The sequence below is a fragment of the Pristiophorus japonicus genome, chromosome 1 (genome assembly GCF_044704955.1).
Source record: "Pristiophorus japonicus isolate sPriJap1 chromosome 1, sPriJap1.hap1, whole genome shotgun sequence".
Lineage (NCBI taxonomy): Eukaryota > Metazoa > Chordata > Chondrichthyes > Pristiophoridae > Pristiophorus > Pristiophorus japonicus.
Window position 1 is genome coordinate 320235641 of NC_091977.1, and position 17959 is coordinate 320253599.

The 17959-nt window shown below is 42.3% G+C and overlaps 1 protein-coding gene across 3 annotated transcripts in view; it reads right to left on the bottom strand.

Annotated features, from left to right (window-relative positions):
- Positions 1-1015: 1015 nt before the first annotated feature.
- The window catches only part of tshz1 (teashirt zinc finger homeobox 1), a 97928-nt gene continuing 80984 nt past the window's right edge, over positions 1016-17959 (bottom strand). For all 3 annotated transcript variants that reach the window (XM_070888599.1, XM_070888598.1, XM_070888600.1), the window contains one exon: positions 1016-4656. In XM_070888599.1, coding sequence (XP_070744700.1) covers positions 1532-4656 — 3125 coding nt within the window. In that variant the 3' untranslated portion in view covers positions 1016-1531. The remainder of the gene's footprint in view (positions 4657-17959) is intronic.

The following is a 17959-nucleotide window of genomic DNA, read 5'->3' on the forward strand; positions in this document are numbered from 1 at the left end:
TGGAAACCCTATGGAGATTGCGACAGTAACATTAATTTCTGGGTGATGGAGACAAATAGATGGCATCGAAATGGCCGCCCATTATATAGACTGCCCGACTTCCCCTGTGCGAGATGCATAATGGGTGGCCATTTCGATATCGCCGATTTTATACCATCACTCATAGTTAAAGTTACTCACCTCACCCCGTGTGTTATGTGCAAACTGAGCTAAACCTCCTCATTGATCTTCACCTTCAATGTTAGCATTGTGGCTGACCGAGTTAGGCCAACATTCCGATACAACATGCCAAACAGAATGCCACATCCCTTTCGAACCCACACAACCACTCTCATTTGACACTGTCTTTACAAACCATATGACATCATATCAACGGAATTCTGGAATCTCAATGTTTAGTTTATTAATTTATGTGAAAGATCGTAACATTATCTTTCTTTAAAATTTCAAATGATAGCAATATATATAAATTAAGATTTTCAATTGTTGCTCCTATCAAGCTTTTTGAGGGTTAAATTGACATTTCTTTATAAAACATTTAAAAAAATGAGTGTCTAATCCTTTATTCAGAGAAGAGCACGATTTCCAAAGGTTCTGGGATTCTGGATGCTTTTCATATTTTAATTTTGAACATTCACCATGAGGAATGTACAGGAGAAAGTATGTTTTTCAGGTTATACGATTGAAAACTGCAATTTTCAGAAAAAGCAGAATGAATGGATCATGTTTTACTGTTACTCTTCAACTCTCTGAACTAAGGACGGTCACACGCAATGTTCCCGCTAAGCTGCGTGGCCGTGCTGTCATCTGCAGGATCTCGCGGAGGTCGCTCACTGACTTTTCCATTGTCGACACTGCGCAGGCATAAAGATTTGAATGGGCCACGCAGTGGGGGAGGTGGGCTGCGCAGGAGGCAGTGCGGTTTACGGGGGGGGGACATTGGTCACAAGTGCCACTTGTCAACAAATGTACTGCAATGGCCTACAATATAACACACGACCTTTAATATAAAATACAGGTTCAAATATAACTTTTATTTTTTTCTCACAAAACTGCAGTAGTTATTATGGAATTAGGTTGACAGTAATTGCTTCCAGTTTAAAGTTCAAAAAGGTCATAAATCAAATTGCAAAGATGTCAATACATTTTTATATTAATGTGCTTTTTTTGTGTTACCTAAGCCAGGCCCTGTACTTCCTTCGTCCAAGTATACAATCAAACTTAAATATGTGCTCACCTGAAACAAATAAAAAAAATTCTGAATTTGAAACTGTGAGACTATCTGACAACATACTGCATTGTTACAGGAACCCATGACAAGAGAAAAATAATTGTAGCAATGAGTTCAACAGTGATTCTAGTTCTCTGGAGATTATTTGTTATGAAATGTTAAGAACAAAAAAGAAAACGACAAATAAGTACACACTGTCTAGACATATGAGGAAATGTTCATTAAATTCATCCTGGAGTGTTTTCATCATGCTCTGTGTTTATCAGTACGTGCTCAGTCACACATCTGCTTACCTGGATACTATTGTTTTTCAAATTCAGTTACATATAACAGATGGTCCTCTGGAGACTTGCCATGTGTTTTGCTAAGGTGCAGTTTGACCGCATGTTTGCTTGCAAAAGTTCGGTTGCACATTTTACACTGGAATGTAGAGCTTATGTCCTCCTCTGACATCCCAACTGAACTCAGTGACTTATTTGGTATGACCTTCGCAATTGCCTGTTGTTCCCGAATCTGCTCTATTGACAACTTCGAGAGATCCTTCATAGAAAATCCTAAGTGAGATTCCAAATGGCCTATGTAGCTGGAAGGAGTCCTAAACTGAGAGGCACAATCATTACAGAAGAAAACCGGGTGACCTGTGTCTAAGTTCTTCAGGAATTTAGTTCCACCTGTCCTTCTCAATTGATATTTTACATTGGCCAGCCAATGGCTTATCGTGGTCATGGAGAGACCAGTAAACTTTGAAATGTGCACCCGCTCATGTAGGTTTAGGTCCGACATAACATATTTGCCTTCAGAGGACTCCCGCAAGCTCGCTGCAAACTGAGCTTGGAGTATCAGAAGGTGCTGAGGGTTCCAGTTAGATTGTCTGCCCTTTCTTTTATGTATTGGAGATATGTCTTCTAAGGTATCCTCAAAGCTACTTACATCTGCTTCAGACTTTTCTGAGACAGTTGACGGGGTCGACGACTTGGGTGTCAATCGCCCCGTGAGGTTCTTGACCATGTCGGATATGTCCAATAATGCATTTTCCCGCGATGAGGAGAGTATTGTTTCTGTCATGGCTGAAATGAGCTTCTTGTTGCTTTTGGATTTTGTTAAGTCTATTGGCTGATCATTGTTTTCGTAGTAGTACCGATCTACAATATCTGCTTGTTTGACCTGAGCGGCAGGAAATATGGGCTTGTCTAGCACACTATTGCTTATTTTGTACAGCATGGCCAATGGATCAAGGCTAGGGCTCAAGGGCTTGGCAGCCTTGCCCAAATGTGTGTTCATAATTGACTGTAGTGCACTAAGTGGATTGACAAATGGCGACTCAGGTGAATGGTCTGTAATAATTGCCATACTGTTGCAACCATTGCTAACTGTTGATTTTAAACATTCTATCCCATTCGGGGAAGGGCTCTCTAAATTGGTCTCCTTCTTCACTATCACTTCCTCCCCCTCACCATTTTTCTTCAGCTGAGTTGAACATTCGAGGTTGTCAGCTTTGGGAGGGTCCTTAACGCTGGGCGAGGGTGAATCACATGTTGTTTTGGTCCTGAACGTAGTAACCACTGGCTCTTTCTCCACCGGTTTCTCTTCCGGTTTTATGGTCATTTGACCCGTTACCTTCTCCACAAGTTCCTCCATAGCATGAACATTGCTCTTTTGAGGTGGTGGCGATTGGCACTCTGAAGGCTCCACTGCTGCAAGATGCTCTGAAGACAAGGCCTTTATGCTATTAGCATAGAATGGGGTCAATTGAACATTCTGCACTGTTGGTTGAAAGGGTCGTATGGACCCAGAAAGCTGATATGCAGCATGAATGCTAGAGTAGCCCCCCCAGGTAGGTGCACCATTCTGGGCTTTATTGATTGCAGTGGTGACTGTGTTCTCTAGAGATTTCAGTATATCCAGTCCACCTTTGGGACTTTCATCCAGGTCCTCTTCCCGGAGATACTGGTACTGTGAAGTGGACTCAAACTTTTCCACAGAATCGTCCTTTTCCTCTTTTATCTCTCTTTCCTTCTCATTCTCTTCCAACAGCTCTTCCTCATACTCCTTCCTCTGCTCGACAACTAGCGGAGGTGGCGGCGGAGTTTCGGGCTTGGCTTGAGTGGTGGGCGGCGCAATTCTCGTCGGAGTGGAAGGCGGCAAGGGTATCGACTGGATTTTCTCCTCCACCACTGTGTCGAAAACCAGCTGCTTCCCTTTCTTGGAGGCAGAGTTGGTGACTTTTAAGAAATGGCCAGTCACCATCATGTGAGCCGTCAGCTGCTGCAACGTGTCATGGGAGCTGCCACACTCCATGCACTTCAGTATCTGGGCTTTCCGGGCCTCAAACTGCCATGTGTAGCTGGCGCCATTCTGGTAGCCGTAGCGGTTGTTGGGGGTCACGTAGGGATTGGCAGCTTTCTGAGCAGACGCCGCTTCGCCGACTGCCATCCCCGAGGGATTCAGCGTGGACTCCGGCGAGCAAGGCTGAGCCTCGTGTTGGACTCTTCTCTTGTTGGGGGGCAGCAGCTTCGATGCGAGGGCTGGCACTGGCTCTTTGAGAGGCACTTTCTGGTAATGCTTAGTCTTGATCATATGGACGCTGAGGTCTTGCAAGGACTCGAAGGAGTGTCCGCAGTACATGCACTTCAATACCTTCTGTGCATCCTCCTTGCCCTCCATCTCCATGAGGGAGCGTTTCCTGGGCTTGGACCACTTGCGAGGGTTGTTTGCATCTTTATCCCGGTTGTCGTCGCGGTAGTGTCCCGTCTCGTTCATGTGCACGGTCAGTTCCACCAGGGTGTCGTAGGCAGAGCTGCAGTCCTTGCACCGGAACTTGCTGGCCCCAGTGAAGACGGAGCCAAACAGCTTGCTCTGCTGCCGGTAAAGCTGCACCGTGCTGAACAGGCTGGGCTCGGGCATCATTCCGTAAGAGGTCTGCTGGAGAGTTTTAGCCAATGCGGCCTGGTGCCAGTCATAGCCCGCTCCCCCGCCATTGCCGTTGTGGCTGCTGCCATTGCGGCTGCTGCCGTTGCTGCTGGTGCTGGCGCTCGCTTGGTTGGCGCTCTTCAGGTCAAGACCGAGGCTGGTCCAGTAAGAGTTGCTCAAGAGGTTGGAGTAGGCCGCCTTCATCTGAGCCAAGCTGTCCCGCGAAGCTTGCAGGTTGTCCGCGGCCAGCCCATCCTCTTTCTCCAGCCCATCCTTGGAGGATGTGCTTCGCAAGTCGGTCAGATGGTCACTGGTGTCGCTGGCGGGTGACCCGTAGCCAGGGTCCGGATTGTTTGGCGTGCTGACGGGCGAATTCTGGTAACTGGGCGCCTCTTTGCATTCTTCTTCCTCTGTGTGCATAAACTCATGCTCCTGGTCATCTCCCGGAGACAGTTCCTCGTCATGGAGGTCTTGGTCAAGTTCTGCTGCCTTCAGCTCTTCCTCTGGAACGTAAGCTGGCAAAGAAAAGATATATAAATGAAAGATTACTTAGAGCTGGGCATGGGAGAAGAAATGTGTTATTTCAAAACATTATGAATTTAGGAACATAGGAACAGGAGGAGGCCATTTTACCCCTCGAGCCCATTCCGCCATTCAATGAGGTCATGGCTGATCTGTATCTAAACTCCATCGACCCGCCATATCCCTTAATACCCTTACCTAAATTGATTTTACAGTTAATGTGTGGAGTATTTTCCAGACTTCCAATTTACATTAAGCTAAATTTGAAAACATTTTATTTTGCTGTAGAAATGTTACTGAGCTTTTTTTGGAAAGCTAATGTAACTACGCCTCTTTGAAAAAAAAACAAGTGTAAGCCATTTTTTTTCTGTGCAAAACAAAACAATATACAGATATTCCTCATAGAAGGTGCATCACGAAAAATAAACATTAGCCCTGATTTTAACTGGTTAAAATAACAAGTGCCAGCTACCCTCTCTGATCCACCTTCCCTCCCGTTTTGTCCCCCATATTAACTTACTGTTCCAAGCAGGCGAGCAGGACACCCGTAGGAATCATGTGGCGTCCTGTTTTAAATATGCAGATCACGCCAATGATATCATCAGGATCCAAACTACAATTTTAACCGACGCCTGAGCAAGGGAGTGGAGTGGGGGGGGGGGGGCGGCGGGGAGATGCAGTTTCGGCTCCCCCGTCAGGCAAAAGCTGGAGCCAAATCCTGTGGAAAACCTGGAGCCTGATCCTTGGGGTAAAACCTGGAACCGGATCCTTGGGTTAAAAACCTGGAACCGAATCCTTGGGTAAAAACCTGGAGCTGGATCCTGGGCCAAACATCTCGGGTGCCAGGTCTTGTAGCAGAAGAAGCCCAGAAAGTAAGTTTATGATTTATTTTTCAGGTTCCTTTGTGGGCCAAGAAGGGCTAGGAGTTAAGATCAGCAGGGCCTCCATGTCCCTGGTCTTGCTAGGTTTTCCTCACACTACCCCTGCGCGCTCCCCGCCTCCATGTTAATATCAGGGCCATTGCGTTAGTAGAACAGGCACCAACAGTAAAAACAGGCAGATTCGTGTTTTTAAATTGGTAACTGTGGGTGCATAAACCATTGCAAAAAGTTCAAACTGATCATTAAATAAAAACTCTGAAATTGCGGCCTCTCCAGGCGTGTACAATGTGCGCACACGCCCGAAGGGGCCCCCCATGTTCCGGGTTTAGGTGCACAAAGCGTATGTGCTGAAATCCGGCACTTGCAATCTGTCAAAATGTGACAGTTCTAACGCATACAAAAGTAAATGGCCTCCGCGGAAGGAGATTTTGGCTATTTGCCCAACTCTTGCCCAGCGAATGTCTTTAAAACTCTTACGCATGATAAAGGCAGGTATAAGGCCAGCTTTTACAGCGTAAGAGTTTTAAAAGATAGAAAAATTAAATGTTATCACTAATTTTTATATTAAAAACTCTGTCGATTAAGGTAAGTTTATTTTTTAACCCTATTAAAATGTTTTTAAAGCATTTCAATAAAATACATGTTTTCCTAAAACATTTAGTTTAATTCAATTTCAATTAATTTTAAATATGTGGTGTTTTTTTTATTTATTGTGTTGTGTTTGTGTTTTGGGGTGTCATTGATAATAATGGGAGCTCATACAAACAGAACTCACCATTATTATCAATGAGAATATTACATTGTGATTGGTGGTCCAGGCCCACATGATCCCAGGTTGCGCTTACGTTCCTGGGATGCGTGGGCCTCTGCGCATTTAGGTCTCGGATTGGAAGTGTTCATTCCTCCAGGACCACCAAGTACTTTCGTTAAAAAAAATTCAGTCGGAGGTATCCGCCTGCGGGAAACCTCCAAACGCAAATTTTTGGCCCAATATGTTGAGGTTATTGACCCCAAGAAAATAATACAGTTGTGGCGAATAATTCAGGGAGTGAAGGGTCATGGGAAGCGGGCATGGAAATGGAGCTGAGCCTAAGATCAGATCAGCCATGATCTTATTAAATGGCAGAGCAGGCTCGAGGGGCCAAATGGCCTTCTCCTAATCCTATTCTTATGTTCTTATTTATTCCTTAAAATACTAATATTGCCACACAGTACAACGGATGCAACAGTGTGTTTCCACCACATTAGGAATTCTTATGCTGAGCCAGATATAATGCTAAGTAACACTGCATATCACACCGTTTTATTTTATTAAGTTATCATTTAATTCTATGTGCTAAAATGCTAATGCTGAAATGTGAGCGGTCCTTATTAAAAAGTAAGAGTTCGTGAGCACTTTACGTTCATTGTAATTTGGCATTGATCTCTCGTCTGCATTGAGAAGTGGCTGAATTGCATATTTTCTCTTCCCTATATATATTTTTTTTTATCAAGTCCTATCGCAGGTCTACAAATCTTTCCCGTTGGTGAACAGTCAGATCTTTGCCATCTGTGTTAACATAGCAGAATAATGCTTTCAACAGAAAGATGCATCTAACAAGAATTTGTCTGCCGAAATGTTGCATATTCTTAACAAAAGCAAAAATGGGGAGCGTTAAAGTCTTGCAATGGTCCATCAAAAGCAAACTGGAACGGGAATAATAGAAGAAAGAATTAAGGTCAGACACCAAGCAAAACTATTTTTTTTTAAAATGCAATCCTCCATAAATATTTTTTAAAAACATGGGGTAAATCATACTGTATCATAATAGGAACTAAGGGCTATTCAAATGACAATGAACGGAAAGCAGTTTTTGTAAATGAATGCAAAATGAGTAAATGTCAGCAACATACTAGTATATGTTATAGAATAACGGAAATTGGTATGTATGCAGAGAATGATTGCAAGCATGAAGTACATTTACATGCTCAATAATTTAACCCAAAATACAGAAAAGTGACTGAAGCAACATCTACTGTGTTGGTGGCATGCTATCTCCTGGTTACTGACCAAAAAACTGAGATTCTTCTAAATACAATCTTGTATTTTGGTCTGTGAAATGAGAAAGAAGCTCATTTCAACAATCGATCTAACAACACTGTACAGCAGCAAGTAGTGCAGATGGAGGCAATAGATCTGAGGGCATCCAAAGTCTTAGCTTGACGTTTGAAGTGTTTTATGGAGTCAGGAATGGAAAGAGTGCACAGTCTTTTAAATACTTCATATCACCCGTGATTCTTTAACTGTCTTATCCCTTTCATCAGGCCAAACTTCCTGTGTATTCGGCGTTGAAAACGATACTTCCTTTACTCCGATTAATGAAAGGCTGCTTCACGCACATTCGCACATACAATACATAAAAATTCAATCTGGTAAACCTTAAAAGAAAATCGATCTGGAAAGTTTTTGGAAAGCGGTGGGAATTGATTGCCTCCCTAAAATTTTGTCCCAACATAAAGGATTATTGACACAATCAACATGAAATTCTCCTGAATATCTTACAGTCTTGCATCTTTCTAACATTTAAATCTAATATTGTGACAGTGCAATGCTAAAATGGCACTTCTTTAAGCTTCTTGGGTCAGTTCTTAGTTATGAAATAATTACTTGTTTATTACGCATTATCAAGTTGTAGATGTATAATTCTAGCAGCTCAGCATTGAACTGAGATATCGGCCCAGAATTTGTTGGAGTGGGACATCTTTTAGTTACATTTTCCTTCGCCCTTCAGCCCGAAAAATGTTTGCATCGTAACTTGCTGGAAGGGAGAGCTGAAAACGGGGTATCTGGTACTTTTAGTGAATGACGGGACCAACAGTCTATCTCCTTAACCAATGAGATTTAAGGATTGGGAAAGAGACAGAGGAACAGTGGAGAAGGAAAGAGAGTGAATTAGAGTCAAATCACGTACAGAAAGAGAAATAAAGTGAGGAGCAAGATTGGATTGAGAGAGAAAAAAGAGACAGAAAGGAAAAGTAACAAAAAAAAGTAGAACAATTTACTACCTGCAGGAATGGGACTCCACAATTTCAATTATTCCCTTTCTGGGCCAGAGAGGTTGAGTGCCATTGCAGGAACATAAATCTCATCAAGACATGGGTCCTTAAGCTGTTAAGTACCAGCCCTAACTTGCTGCAGTGAGTTTAATTGTTAATTAATGCACAAATGCAGCAATTTCTTGAAACTCACTGGGAGGTTGATGGTGAGATGCCATTTATGCGAGGCTAACAAATTTGCAGTGGCACAAATTGTCCAGCAACTCATGGCATATCCCTTCCTCTCCACAAGTTACTGGACGATTTATACCATCATTTTGTTTTACATTTAGAAAATCAAATGTATTGATTTGTTTCAGAAAACTATTTTAGAGTTTAAAACAAAACATTAGTACTTATACTATGTTGGAGTATTAAAGATTGATACCATTGGTAAAAACTACTCTCTGATGATGATCTGCCAACTGGAGAAAAAGCACATACGTCTGTTAGATCAATATGAGTGAATGACTGGTGCAAGTACCTGTATTGATAACAAGCCACTTGCTATAACACACCTGCTTTAACGTAATTTGCACTGTATGTGCGAAAGGGAAAAAAGGTAGCCTTGTTTGTAACCAAAGAATCAAGTTACATAGGCTCTTTAGCAGCCTATATTTGAACCTATATTTAGATTTCAAATCATAGCCTCCTGGTATTAAGATTTCAACTTTAGCCTATTTTATTTATACTGTATTTATTGAGGATGTTTCTGAGATCTTTCTAGCAAATCATGTCTGTCGCAGCAGCAAACTGGATTCCACGGGCAATACCCCAGACTCAGAAATAGGATTATCGTTTGTATTGCAAGCTTTAAAAAAAAGATTGGGGAAATTTACACCTACCACTATATTACCACTTGAATGCATTGGATGAAAGAAGATTTTTTTTTTGAAAATGCAGCAATTTCATAAAAAAATGAATCAGTCACAATCTGAAGTCTGTCAATGGTGTGCAGATTGTGCTAAAGATTATTGTTGAAGCTGTGCTGAGAGACTACAATGTCATTTTCCACTGTTATGAAGGGTTGTTTACTCCAACTCTCTGCATTAGTGATGCTCTCCCCCCACACCCCCCTCCCCCACACCACCGTCCCCTGCCCCCAAGCCCCCAGCCCCACCCTCGCCCAATGACTTTGCAATAGAAAATACTTGGGTCAGTGCTTAACTTGTGCATGAATCTATTTCAAGAGCGAAACAGCCCACAATGCATGTTACTCAGTTTGTCAACATTATGGGTCGAAATCTCTTTGGAAGTCTGCCTGCTGCCAGTTTGAATGTAAATCCCTCCCAGTGAACAGAACTTGTAGTCAGAAAACCAGTAACATAGGCAAGTCATAATAGGGCATGTTGCTTACCCAATGTAAACCCTCTATATGGTTTCAATAGTTCCCTGGTGAAAACCAACCCCCTGCCCCCTCTCCATTTTCCAATGAACTTACCAATGTACTGCACATATATTAAATTAGTGGATGCTTCTTGCTCAGAACAATTAATTTACCAAATAAAAAATCCCATTCGGTTGATGAGTAGAGCACCTCTTTATTAAAGGGCAGGGAGATGCGTAGTAGATGATGTGATTGTACAACATTTATTCAAAGAGATTTTACCCCCATTATTTTCACCTACAGTGAACCTCAGTCTCTACTTCTTCCTACAAGCTTTAGGTTTTTATTAGCCCAAAGTTTGGTGTCATCCAATCACTTTATCCCAATTGACATGATCTCCCCTTTTCTTTCTTTCAACCTTGCGGGTATCCTGCACAATGACTTCTCACCTAGGTTTTCCGATAAAAATACAAGACCAGACACCTTACTCTTGGGGAAACAAATAGATCTATTGTCATGCATCTTTTTTAAGGTAATTGGCAAAAGAACCAAAGGCGAGAGAAGGAGAAATCTTTTTTACGCAATGAATTGTTATGATCTGGAATGCACCACCTGAAAGGGCGGTGGAAGCAGATTCAATTGTAACTTTCAAAAGGCAATTGGATAAATACTTCAAGGGGAAATTTTTGTGGGGCTATGGGGAAAGAGTAGGGGAGAGGAACTAATTGGATAGCTCTTTCAAAAAGCCAGCACAGCATGATGGGCCAAATGGCCTCCTTCTGTGCTGTGTCATTCTATGAATAATGTAAAGATTAAAATATTTTCACATCTCACATCCAAGGCAAGTGCATTGCCCGTTTCTGCAGCAAAATCTGACCTGATACATGTTTACCGAGTATATTCTGGCCCGTAATTATTTCAACAATGGGACGATAAAAAAAAAAATCATCTTCTCAGATACGTTATCTCTGCAAGATGGATCACGCCACACGTCAGCCAAAATGGCCGCCCCTCGAAGCTTGCTGTCACTTCATGTAGCAACCGGCCTGGCTCACCTAGACAGGTGACACTGCGGTGGAGAGCAAGATGGCTCCATTATTGAGGGCACGGGAGATTGGGCTGACAAAGCCTGGGGCTCACAGCAAATCCAACTCACCACAGCACGCATTTCAGCATCTATTCTCGTCACTACTGGGCGATAGGGTATATAAAACTGAGAGCAAACTGGCATTAAAAGGGGAGGGGGGGACATGCAACAACAAATAGAAAACAAAATCCACATTATATAAAAAAGGAAAAGATTCACTGAGGTTTTCTTACATATAAATAAGGAGAAAAAAAAACACGAAGAAACGAAAGAAAAGTGTCACGTGAGAAACTCGTCCAAAAATATCACTGGATAACTTTGGAATATATGAAAGCGCTGCACTGATACTGTACAATTTTTTTTAATTCACAGATCGACTAGGAACAAAACTGACAGAGAAAAGTATGTAAAAGAAACAGCTTCTCTCCAGTGCGCAACTTGTTAAATCAATAAGAATATCTGTCAGAGATATCCCGCTACACCATTTGGCGGATGTCAACCCTAAATAAACCAGATCAGAAAACCAGCAAGAAGCAGAATGAAAATCAGATCGGATGAGAACAGTCTAACTGTAATTCGCACTGTTTGCTTGCTGATTTTTTGGTACAGGGAGGGGAAGAGTGGGGGGTTGCGGGGGGGGGAGGCGGGTGGGTGGGTGCGGGCTGTGGCAATCATTGCAGTCATTTGCAGTACTAATGTTCAATTCAGTCTCCTTTCACTCTACTGATTTAGGTGGTCAGGGTAGCTTCGTAGCAGACACGGTGAAGCTGTGCTGTTTAGCAGGCTGTTTAATAGGAAACTGGCAGTCTTATTTCTTCCCCAGATTTGGTTTGTCACTGGGTCTCCATTACTTGCCACTCAGCTTTGATATCTTTGGACAGGACTGATCAAAAGATGTCATTTGACCTACGCAGCGCGGCAGAAACTTGGATAAGTCTCATAAAGGGACACTCCGGCTGTAAATAAAATGACATTATTATTTCCTCTGTCCTATCATGTAGAAAAGCCAATTATGGTAATGCGCTGTGTGTCAATGAAAATACAGCAATCTTTTTTGGACCAGCTAATGCAGGCGTCAATGGTGCAACTCTCCATGCTGCGGAAATGTGCCCACTGCTAACAGGAGAGGAACAGCGTGATAGATGTCTCAACAACCCACTAATAAAATCCAAGATGGTCATAAAAAAACTGCAAGTCTGCAAAACAATTCCAACTGCAAAATGCAAACTGTTAAGTTTTCAAATTATCTTGTAATTTAATCTCAAATGATTTATAATCCATCACCCAGAGTCTGCATTACATCCTTTCATTGCTCACTGTATGACTGACAGAAAAAAAGGACAATTTATTACATTAATAAAAGGAGATGTCCAGCAGGCCCCAAACTGTGTGCAAACTGAGGGGCGAAGATCTGTAAACAATACACATCTCAACCTGACAGATCCCTAAGAGACTTTTTCTTTCTTTTTTCCAAAAGTGTGGATTTGATCATTATGTGGAAATATGATTTGATGTGCTCTTATTCTGCTGATGGGAAAGATGCCTGTAAGCTACCTGCAGATGCTGTGCACTGTATTCCACTTCAACGCCTTTGTAGAAATAACACCCTCATTCGTGTCTTTAAAAGAGATTTTAATGAGGGAGAATAAATGAAAACTACCTGAAACATGGCTGGAATTTAAAAACATCTCCCAACAGTCTGTAATATTTATGTATTCATAAAATCTATAACAGTTTCATCTCAGCAAATTAAACACTTTTGAATGGATTGTTCCATCGAATTTAAATTGTTTTTTAAAAAAACTTAAAATCTAGATGCTTTATTTAATTTTTTTTTTTTACAAAGCACAAACTGGTATTGGACAGTGTTCTCCTCCCTTGTCTCTGCAGCAGGACATCCCAAAACACTTCACAGCCAATGAAGTACTTATTGAAGTGTAGTCACTGTTGTAATGTAGGAAACACTGCAGCCAATTTACACACAGCAACTCCCACAAACAGCAATGTGATAATGACCAGCTAATCTGTATTTTGTAGTGAAGTTGGTTGAGGGATAAATATTGGCCAGGAACTCCCCCTTGCTCTTCTTCGAATAGTGCCTTGGGATCTTTTGGGTCCACCTGAGAGAGCAGACAGGACCTCGGTTTAATGTCTCATCTGAAAGATGACACCTCCGACAGTGCAGCACTCCCTCAGTACTGCACTGGAGTGTCCACCTAGATTCTGTGCTCAAGTCCATGGAGTGGGACATTCTGTCTCGGAGGCGAGAGTGCTCCCCACTGAGCCACGGCTGACACCGAAATTTTACCTAGCAGCTACTGACACTACTAAAATTCATTCTTCAAACCAATTTTCATTTCAAACAGTTTTTTTTGAAAATTGATGCCAATTTTAAAAATTTAAGCCAATTGAACCATAAGGTGGTAGGATTTTGCAACACGCTCCTTCTCTAAGATGTGAATTTGAATCCAGCTGTGAATGGTGGGATAAAGTCTCCCCTCCCTCATGATTGGAAGGGTGAATTTTTTTGCAGGGCTTTTGGTTAGTAAATCCTATCTCTGGAATCTCCTCCAGCCCTAGAACCCTCTGAGATCTCTGCTCTCCTCCAATTCTGGCCTCTTGCCCATCCCTGATTTCCTTCACCTCACCATTGGCGGTCGTTCCTTCAGCTGCCTTGGCCCTAAGCTCCGGAGTTCCCTCCCTAAACCTATCTGCCTCGTTCTCCTCCTTTAAGACGCACCTTAAAACCTACATTTTTAACCAAGTTTTTAGTCACCTGTCCCTAATATCTCCTTATGTGGCTTGGCATTAAATTTTGTCTGATGATGCACCAGTGAAGCGCCTTAGGACCTTTAACTACGTTAAAAGCACAATTTAAATGCAAGTAGCTGTTGTTGAGAAGCTCCACAGCTGTTCTTAGCAAACTGAAGAAAATATACCTCCAAATTGTTCAGTTCACTTGGACAGTTCCTAGTGACGGCTGCAAATTCAAACTGTGCAGTGGGAATGCGCTTTAAAAGTTTGAGTAACGATGCATCGTAACAGCTTCACAATGCATCTCGTCGATATTATACCTCGCCTGGAAATGCTCGTTTCTAACTTAGGACAAAAGAGAGGAAAAGTTTTGACTTCCTAGAACAGATAGCCGTCACTTTGACAAATATAAATTCACCTCAGACTATAAAAAAAAAAATTCTCATAAATTTCGGAATTAGCAGAGACCTTGGCTGAGGCCAGCTGGTCGCTACATAGGTTGCATAGCAACAAGCACCAAGTCTTTTTTAACACAATATAGATTTATATAAGCCAAATTGAATACGGCCTATCTCTTACATTATGATCCAGCTGAGGGAATTTGGAATAGGCATTAAGAAGGTCACCTCCATATAGGAATACTTCAACACCATTATTACATCTAATCTACAGCACAGAAACAGGCCATTCGGCCCAACTGGTCTATGCCGGTGTTTATGCTCCACACAAACCTCCTCGCACCCCTCTTCATCTCACCCAATCAGCATATCCTTCTATTCCTTTCTCCCTCATGTGTTTATCTAGCTGCCCTGTAAAGAAATCTGTGCTATTCGCCTCAAATATTCCTTGTGGTAGCGCGTTCTACATTTTCATCACTCTATGGGTAAAGAAATCTCTCCTGAATTCCCGAGTGGATTTATTAGTGACTATTTTATATGCATGGCCCCTAGTTTTGGACTCTTCCCCCACAAGTGGAACCATCTTCTCTACATCTATGCACTATCACACACAGAGGCAATGACATCATTCTGGTCAGATGCCACAAAGCAGTGCAGTAAAAGGATGCTTGATTTGATCTCTTTTAAGTGACAGTAGGATTTCCTCTGCACGAGACTAAAATCAAACTGCTAAACATGATGCAAATCCAGGATGCAGAAGCGTTATTTTTCTTCATCTATCAACCGCATATTTTGTCCTCTCCTTAGCATCTTTACACTGGTGCAAAGGAGCTGAAATCAATCCCATGCTAATTTGCAGCCGCAGTATAAGTGAGGTCTTAAGATTGTAGTTCAAACAGCGATGTGACGTTTCCTTTAACAAATTTAATCAAGAAGGATTTTTCTTAATACGTCCAATTAACTAGAAATGCCCATTAAAGAATTCAGTCAGCAGTGGGGAGTTGTTTTGGCACTAGCTTGTTAAAATGTCCCCACATATCCTGACGCCCAATTTGAGACAAATCAAATTCCTTAAGATTTAATTGCGAGTTAGAATTTGGAATGGGAAGGATTACTCCCTGAGTTTTTCTAAGTCAAAGAAATCAATGCCATGCTTTAAAAAGGGGGGTAATTGCCCCCACTCTGCTTGGTGCTGGGCCTGATTTCCTTGCTGCGCCAATCAACCGCTGGAAAACTGTGCGCCGCGTGCGTGTGGCTGAACTTCCGCTAAGTGCGTCTGGTGGGCGACGCTCCCCATCAGCAGCGTGGAGTCAGAACGCTACCAATTTAAGGGTTATTTGGGTCTGTTACTGGCGGAACCTGTGAGTAGTGATCAGCACCATTTATTAAAACAAAATGCATGGTTCCGAACTTCTGTCTCCAATACATAGTGCCTTTCATGATCCAAGGACATTTCAAAGTGCTTCACAACCAATTATGTACTGTTTGAAGTGTAGTCGCTGTTGTAATGTAGGAAACGCGGCAGCCAATTTGTGCACAGCAAGCTCCCAAAAACAGCAATGAAATAATCAGCTGTTTTTAGATGATGGTTGAGGAATAAATATTGGCCAGGACACCAGGAAGAATATTCCTGCTCTTCTTCGAAGTAGTGCCATGGGATCTTTTGCATCCACCTGAGAGAGTAGACTGGGGCACGGTTAAATGACTCATCCAAAAGTCGGCACCTCCGACTGTGCAGCACTCCCTAAGCACTGCACTGGGAGTGTCGGCCTAGATTTTGCGCTCAAGTAGTGGCTGCTTTCATCCCTCCATAACGAACTCGGGGCACTGAGTGACCTGCATGATTCCTTCTGCCGCTCAATGAGGAAATCACTTTCAAATATTGTTTACCCGACAATTGATGACTTCTGACCTCTGGCTCAGGGCCAAGCTGAAATCTCGCTAAACATTTCAACTACCGCGTTATTAATAGTTAACTTTTAACTTAAGATCTGAGCATAAAGCACAGACAACACAGTGGTATAATATTCGCATTTCTTTCTGCTCCAAGAATGCCTTTTAAGTTTGTTGCAAGCTGTTGCATTTACACATCCTCCAAAAAAATGAACGTAACCATTCCGCCTGTGTTAAAGCTCAAATTCTAATGGTAAACTGTCACACTTCGGAGACACGTTGGCGCTGAATGAAAAAAAAAACATGCAATGCATTAAAAAAATCAGGTCTGAAATCTTGACAGTTCCCAACTGGGACATGCTGGGCAATTAATCCAATCTGGCAGTATGGGTGAATCAATAGGTCACCTAAACGAGTTCTGCTGTAAGCACTGCTCCCAGATCTCCACGCTCCTCCAATTCTGCCCTCTCGCGCATCCCTGATTTCCTTCACCCTACAGTTGGTGGCCGTGCCTTCAGCAGCCAAGGCCCTAAGCTCTGGAATTCCCTCCCTAAATCTCTCTGCCTCTCAACCTCTCTCTCTCCTTGAAGACGCTTCTTAAAACCTACCTCTTTGACCAAGCTTTTGGTCACCTGTCCTAATATGTGGCTCGGTGCCAACTTTTTGTTTGATACCACTCCTGTGAAGCGCCCTGAGATATTTTTACTGTGTTAAAGGTTCTATTTAAATGCCAGCTGTTTGCTCGTGTTTCAAGCAACTCCCAGATGAAATAAAAACAGAAACTGGGCCTGATTTGGAGAGGGAAAAGAAATTGCCAACAGAAACCTAGATTTTGCATCTTCCCTCCCATCTTTTCCTAGAAATGTAGATCTAACTTCAAAGTACATGCGGATCTTTTAGAGCTTCTGCTGGTCTGAGAAACAGTAATCTTAAATCCCATCGTGACACGAGAGTATGAGAAGTGAGCCGGTAAGCAGAGGTCATAGATTTAAAATAGTTGACAAAAGAACTAGAGGAGAAATGAGGAGAAATTTCTTCACGTAGAGGATTGTTCAGATCTGGAACGCACTACTTGAAAGGGTGGTGGAATCAGATTCCATTGGAACTTTCAAAAGACAATTGAAGAGGACTAATTTGTCGGGAGAAAGTTGGGGAAAAAGTTGGGGTCTGAGACAAAATTTAACAACTCTTTCAAAGAGCCACCAATGGGCCGATGGGCCTCCTTCTGTACTGTAAGATTCTATGACCTGTAAGATGCAAGTGTGATACACTCATACTATCATGTGACCATCAAAGAGTGTGCACATAAACACTGCAATGTGGGACTCACTACCAGTGGTCTTTGAGAGTATTCTTTGCAAATGTTGCTAAAACATGGGGAAAATGAGGTGAGGTAGAATGTTTTTTTATATATACTATTATATGTCACAGCATCAATACAACATAAAGATGTGCACTAGCCATAGTGTCAACCGTGGCACTCTCGCCTCTAAGTCAGAAGGTTAAGGTTCAAGTCCCACTCCCGAGACTTATGAACAGAAATCTAGGCTGACACTCCATTGCAGTACTACCTAACATTCAGATGAGACATTAATCCGAGGCCCTGTCTGTTCGCGAAGGTGGATGTAAAAGTTCCCATGGCACTATTTTGAAGAAGAGCAGGGGATTTCTCAATCAACATCACTAAAAGACAGATTATCTGGACATTATCACATTGCTGTTTGTGGGACCTTGCTGTGTGCAAATTGGTTACCGTGTTTCCTACATTACAACAGTGACTACACATCAAAAAGTATTTAATTGGCTGTAAAGTGCTTTGGGACATCCTGAGCTCAATAAAGGCATGATACAAATGCAAGTCTTTTTTAAAATGCCGTGGCT